Source organism: Myotis daubentonii, chromosome 9 (genome assembly GCF_963259705.1).
Source record: "Myotis daubentonii chromosome 9, mMyoDau2.1, whole genome shotgun sequence".
Lineage (NCBI taxonomy): Eukaryota > Metazoa > Chordata > Mammalia > Chiroptera > Vespertilionidae > Myotis > Myotis daubentonii.
Window position 1 is genome coordinate 68,143,695 of NC_081848.1, and position 6,906 is coordinate 68,150,600.

Genomic DNA, 6,906 nt, shown 5'->3' on the forward strand with positions numbered 1-6,906 from the left:
TCAGAGTCACCAAAATGTCACCATTTGTATAATACCTAAGAGGGAAAGCCTCATTTTGACAATGTTCTGTTGTGTCCAGCTCCTGCATGGGGACCAACTGTTTTTCGGATTTTTGTTTGTTTGTTTGTTTTGTGTAATGGTACCTCATCACTTTAATCAAATCTTCAAAATAGTCTTTATTCTACATTTTTAGTATAAAATATCTGCAAGTCGAGTACACAGCATAGAGAGATACAACACTGAACTTCCATAACAGTCAACAATATAGAACATGTACAGAACACAGAATCTCAATTTCAGCAGAGACTAAGATAACACTTCTATTTTCCAGGTGAGAATAAGAACCACATGGAGTACATTGGAACCTACCCTGAGGTACGCAATTAAGCCTAGTCAAGCCCAACCTAGATCAGCTAAACCCCAGCTTCCCCAATGACACATGAGCAAGAATTAAATGCTTGTTGTATAAGCCAGAAGTTTTGAAATGGCTTGCTACATGGCATTATTGAGCTGGCTGATCCAAGAATATGATCGAACTGTAGAAGTGGAAATTGGCACAAGTGGAATGAGGCATATTCTTAAGTTAGTAAAACCTCCAGTATATTTAGTGTTGGGTATTTTGAAAGGAGCAATAGAAAAAGCCAACGCAGAGGGAATGGACATGGAAGAGGGCACTTAACCTTGGTTATGTACCTAAAGCACAAATTCCAAATACCTTCCTACACAGCCAATCTCCCTCCCACTATTTTGCCCATGGAAAACACATGGGAAAAGAAGACACAATATCAACCACCCTTGGGTAGATTCCTGTTCACCCCTCCTTTGTTGATAAATTATAAGAAGAGAGTTAACAAAAGATTAATATGAGCCATGTTCAAAAAGCCTGTCTTCTTTGGAGAGAAACCAAATAGCAAATTTGTCACAATAAGCCAATTTAATTCATTATGTGGACATTTAATTCATTATGTGGATGAAAAGGGGTCACATACTTACCTGACTAGTTCAGAAAAGGACTGTGTGGCAGCCTTGCAAACTCTAGAGACCTAAAGTAACCACAAAGGATGGTCTGAAATTAAAATTTATTAACCAAAAGCAGTTGATGGCAGGTGGCCATGTCCTAGACAACTAAACCTTTCTGTTGTCTTTTGTATCTATGATACCATATCATTGGAATGTCAGAGTAACTTGTAACTTCCCTTTTCCCGGACCCCTCAAGGCACAACCAATGCACCAGGACACCAGGATGGAGACGACAAATTTCTTCATTGTTATTGTTATCATGTTAATTGTTGACTATTAACTATCCTGTACCTACCTATGTAAAAGAAGCATGTGTCTATCATTTTACTTTTTATCCAGTCCTAGAGGTCTCCCTGCTTTGCTTTCTCCTGCCTCCCTAATCTATCACTAGTGGATTTCATGTAACCCACTTACGTCTCCTCCTTTGATTATAATGTATAAAAATAGGTTAAAAAAAAACAAAACAAAAAAAAACCATTCTCCTGAGCATTATCTCCATATGTTGAGATTCTGCTTCTCAGCAATTATTGACAGTTTGGCTCAAATAAACTCAGAAAAATTCTTTACAGGTTTGAAAGTTTCTTATGTTAACAACTAGAGGCCCAGTGCATGAAATTCATGCATGGATAGGGGCCCCAGGCCTGGCCAGTACTCAGGGCCAATCAGGTTCCCTGGCTCCCCGCCTCCTCCTTCCCTCTCTCCCTCAGTGCCCTGCCGCCATTGCTGGTCACACACCATGTTCCATGCCACCCCCTGGTGGTCAGCACAAGTCATAGCAAGTGATTAAACTCCTGGTCTCCCGGTCGAACTCCGGAGGGGACACTTTGCATATTAGCTTTTTATATATATAGATAATTTATTATTTTTTTATCCTCACCTGAGGATATGTTTCTATTGATTTTTAGAGAATGTGGAAGAGAAAGGGAAAGACAGAGAGAAACATCAAAGTGAGAGGAACACTTTGATTGGTTGCCTCCTGCATGAGCCCTGACCTGGACTCCGGCCAGGGAGGAGCCTGCAACCTAGGTACATGCCCTGGGTCAGAATTGAACCCAGACCCTGCCATCAGCAGGCCAAGGCATTATCCACTGAGCCAAACTGGCTAGGGCAGGATATGACATTTCTTAGCCGTCCAGCAGCGGACCTTCGTTTTTTTCACCAGGAGTGTGGTGAAAAACCCTAGATCACCTTTTTGGATTCTTATTACCCAAGTTACTAAGAATATTACCAGTGGCATACAGGGAGTTTAGCCAATGAGTGGTCAGAGAAGGTGTTTCCTCTGTAGTTCACACCAATCGTTGGCTTGCCCCCCACCCCCATCTCCTCCCTATCACTGGCCCTGCCCTCACCCAGGCCTGAAGCCTCAGCCAAAGGTGTCAGGCCTGTGTAGGGGACCTCCATCTCCCTCCCATGGCCAGCTCCACCCTTGCCCAGGCCTGATGCATTGGCCAGAGGTGTCAGGCCTGGGCAGGGGACTCCCAGACCCCTCTGATTGCCGGCTCTGCCCCCCGCACAGGCCTGATGCCTCTGGCCCAGGCTTCAGGCCTGGGAAGGGCACCCCTATATCCCCCTGATCATGAGCTACACCCTCGCCCAGGCCTGACACCTCGGCCAGAGGCGTCAACCCCCATCACCCTTTGATCACCTGATCAGCCCCTTGCCCCAGCCTGACGCCTCCGCCAGAGATGTCAGGCCTGGGCAGGGGACCCCAATCTCCCAAAGATTACAGGCTCTCCCCCTGTCCAGGCCTGGTGTCTCTGGCCCAGGCTTCAGGCCTGGGCAGGGGACCCCCATCTCCCATGATCACCGGCTCCACCCTCCACCCAGGCCTGATGCCTCTGCCCCAGGCGTCAGGCCTGGGCAGGGGACCCCAGACCCTCCGATTGGCTCCAACCCCCACCCAAACCTGACACCTCAGCCAGAGGCGTTGACACCCAACACCCTCCGATTGACAGATCCGCCCCTTGCCCAGGCCTGTCGTCTCCGCCAGAGGTGTCAGGCCTGGGCAGGGGACCCTGATCACTGGCTTCTGGGGCTTTTGTGGCCAGCCTGCAGCACACTGGGCGGCAGGCAGGCGGCTTCTGGGGTCGCACACAGAGGCCTGGATGGCGGCTCTCTCACCGGCGGCTGCGCTGTCCCGCCCTGCCTGCGGTATGCAAATTGTCCGCCATCTATGTTTGCAGTTAATTTGCATATTGTGCTGGTTAGCCCATGGGAGGTGTAGCGATGGTACAGTCAATTACCATGTTTGTCTGTTATCACGTAGGATTATCATAGAATGTGACCTACATACACATCAATAATGGGCTTATCAGAATAAGACACCTGCCCATACAGCTATTGACATTTCTGCTCATCTTCACCTTTCTGAACTGGATAATTTCACCAGGAGGTATTTGCCACAAGGTCAACATCAAAATTAAACCCTGACTTGATCTGCTTTTGTCTTTATCTCCTTGTCAATATATCTCATTATTTTTCTTCCTCCTCTTTGGCTCTAAGCTCCCTAATTTTTCAGGCAGTACACATGGCAGGGTTTACACATGGCAGGGTTCTTTTGGAAGAGAGAAACTATTGTTAAAATCTTCATCATACTATGGCTAACATCTGCAAATGCCATCCTCACCTGAAAACTTGGATTCCTGTTGTACAGTGCCGGGGTCCAACCCCAGCGGGTCCAGGGGTCCCCAAAGGTGTGGAGAGAGTTGGCGAAGAAGGAATGACACGGAGACAGCATTCAGTTGACCAGCAACCTAGCCAGGATCTCCAGCCAAGTTCTGGTCTGGATCTCCAGCGAAGTTCTGGTTAGGATCTCCAGCCAGGTTCTATGTCCATGTTCTCTTGCTAGGTTCTCCAGCCAGGTTCTCCAGGTTCTCCAGCCAGGTTCTATAGCCATGTTCCCTCGCTAGGTTCTCCAGCCAGGTTCTGTCCAGGTTCTCCAGCCAGGTTCAGTCACCAGGTTCTAGTCAGGTTCTCTTGCCAATTTTTGTAGTCAGGTTCAGTCCAGGATCTTTTGCCATGTTCTCTCGCTAGGTTCTGTCTCTAGGTTCTGAGGCCAGTTTCTGTCCAGGATCTTTTGCCATGTTCTGTCTCTAGGTTCTGTGTAGGTTCTGGTCTAGGTTCTGTGCCTCTTGGTTTTGTCTTCTAAGATCTGTCTTGTTACATCTCTATTTATACCAGTTGATTCCAATCCTATCAATCTCTATTCCAAAGGTTAGGGCGTTTCTTATCTCCATTCCAGGGAGTAAAGGTTATGTAGCTTAAGCATGATTGTTCATAGTTAAAGTGATTAATTACCCGCCTGGCACTTAGTTAAGAGGTTTTATTCCCTCCCTAACTTCAGGGGAAAATCCCTACCTGGGGAAACAACCTTTCTCAGACAGGTGACCTTGGTTAAAACACATAGTGCCAAGAAGGTGAGCAAACATATTAAGAACAGTATGCCATATATGCCAGGTCCCTTGAAACAGCAAGGATGGACCGGCTCCCAGCAGTACAGAGGAAAATAATACAGGCAGTACTACAATACAATTTCTTAGTGGGGACTGTGGTGAAGAGGATGAGCATGAGAATATATAAGGTCGGTGTCTTTCATATTTGAAATCTTGGTGCCCCCACCCTCTAGGCCCAGTTCCTCAGGTGTACATTGCGCTAATGGACAACCCTAGATAAAGTCAGAAGTTCATTCCAATTCACAAAGCTGGAGGATTCTTGCATAAATTAAGAAACCACATCAATGTACCAAAAATGATCTTGGCCTACTCCTGTTTTCAGGTGGCTATACCTGCTTCTTAGTTCAATCTTCTTTATTGCTTCCTAGTATCAGAGCCTGCCTGAGTGGAAAGGAGACAGATTTGCATTGTTGTAGAAAACTTCAGCATATGCCATTTGCATAAGGAGCAACAAGGATCAACGAAATGCACCCAGGAATATTCGCCCCTTTAGCATTGTGCCTTCATTAGCTCAAGGCCTTACAAAGGATGTGACATTTTCCATGTTGCTCATTTATAAAGAGCATCAATTTGTACACTCGTGGAGCATTTTAAAATGAAGTCATAAATACAGTCATAGAATTACATTGTGGGATTGAAAAAGATGTTCATGATCCCATTGAAATACCCAATTACAGGAACACACCGCGATAGGGTACAAAGAGCTAATTACAATCACTGCTGTAAGTATAGTGCAAACAGTATAATTACATTGCATTGCACCCTTTTAGAAGAGTGATTTCTTAATGTAAGGAGTTAAATATTCAGCAACATGTGAAAGTATTTTTATTGCAATGGAAACTCGAAAAAAGAAAGTGTTTAGGACGGCCATCATTCTGTGAGAGGTGTCGCAGTCAAGATATCTGTTTCTGGAAGCAGGACACAACTACCAAACCATGCAGTCTTTACAATTTTCCCTGATAAAAGAGTTGTCATGCTCACTATGTCTGAGACTATGATGGGCAGAATATTCCAAATGCCCGACATAAATTCCAGAATGTCAGAACTTCAGGGGACCTGGAGATTGCCTGATCCACTCCGTTGAACTCAGGCTTATAAAGGGAAAGGAAGAGAAGGAGAGTGGCTGAGGGACTTGTCTCTTCAAGCCTGCGACCTTTGAAGGCAGCATGCTGCCTCTGGGTACCTGCTGCATTTGCTGACATTAACAATTCTGTACATACAAGAGGCCTGCAATGGGCTCACACACCACAGGCTTCATTTACCTCCCAATAGTTTGTCTCGGCACCACACTTTCCTCATGGCATTCTTCATGTCCGTGTTTCTCAGTGTGTAGATGAGAGGGTTAAACATGGGGGCGATCATGGTGTAAAACAAGGCAAAGACCTTGTCGTTATTGACAGAATCAGCTGTGGGGACATAGGTGAAGATGAGGGGCAAGAAGAACATGAACACGACAGTGATGTGCGAGCCGCAGGTGGAGAGGGCTTTGCGGCAGCCCTCGGAGGAGCGTGTCCTCAGTGTGGACAGGATGATGATATAAGAAATTACCAAGGCAACAAAGGTCAGAATGGACAGCACCCCGGTGGTGGTAATGATCGCAATAATCATCAGGCTCGTGTCGGTGCAGGCCAGCTTCAGCAGGGGGAATACATCACAGAAATAGTGGTCTATCTGATTGGGGCCACAGAAGGGAAGTTGGACAATAATCAATACCTGCAGGATGGAATGGATAAATGCCCCGATGACAGAGGCCATCACAAGGACATAGCACGCCTTTCTGCTCATGATGACCATGTAGTAAAGGGGTCTGCAGATGGCTACATAGCGGTCATATGCCATGGCCACCAAGATGAAGATCTCAGTGCCACCAAAAAAGTGTGCATAAAACATCTGGGCCATGCAGCTGTTGTAGGAGATGGTCTTCCGCTGGGCCAGTAAGTCTGTGATCAGTTTGGGGGCCACCGTGGAGGTGAAGCAGACATCCATGAAGGACAGGTAGCTCAGGAAAAAGTACATGGGCTTTTCACTGAGGCAGCTGCCCCTGATGGTGACAAGAATGAGCAGGTTTCCTGAGAGAACAGTAATATAGCACAGTGAGAAGAGCACAGAGCAGGCAACCTTTGCCTCCTCACCACTAAAAAGTCCCAGGAGGATAAACTCTGTGATGTTGTCCTGTCCCATGGCTTCTGTGGGTTTGACCAGATAGAGGGAGGAAGTTAATATACCTGAAACACTCAACTTTCTGAAATTATTGACTTAAAAGTCACTGATCTAGTCAATAAATATGCATTGATCATTTATCATGATGCAATCACTATAATTGGTGCTAAGGGTAAGCAGTGTCCAAAATAGGATCTCTATCTACAAGTACAGTGCAGTTCATTTGGACAAACAGAGGGTAACAATAAAAGAACAAATAATCAATTAATTGCAA

General features: G+C 46.0%; 1 protein-coding gene across 1 annotated transcript; it reads right to left on the minus strand.

Annotated features, from left to right (window-relative positions):
- Positions 1–5,726: 5,726 nt before the first annotated feature.
- Positions 5,727–6,653, minus strand: LOC132242303 (olfactory receptor 4P4-like). The gene has a single exon (XM_059711203.1). The coding sequence runs from the start codon at positions 6,651–6,653 to the stop codon at positions 5,727–5,729; it is 927 nt and encodes a 308-aa protein (XP_059567186.1).
- Positions 6,654–6,906: the final 253 nt, after the last annotated feature.

Coding starts and splice junctions, on each gene's coding strand:
- LOC132242303 (XM_059711203.1), bottom strand. CDS start 6,653: ATGGGACAGGACAACATCACAGAGTTTATCCTCCTGGGACTTTTTAGT.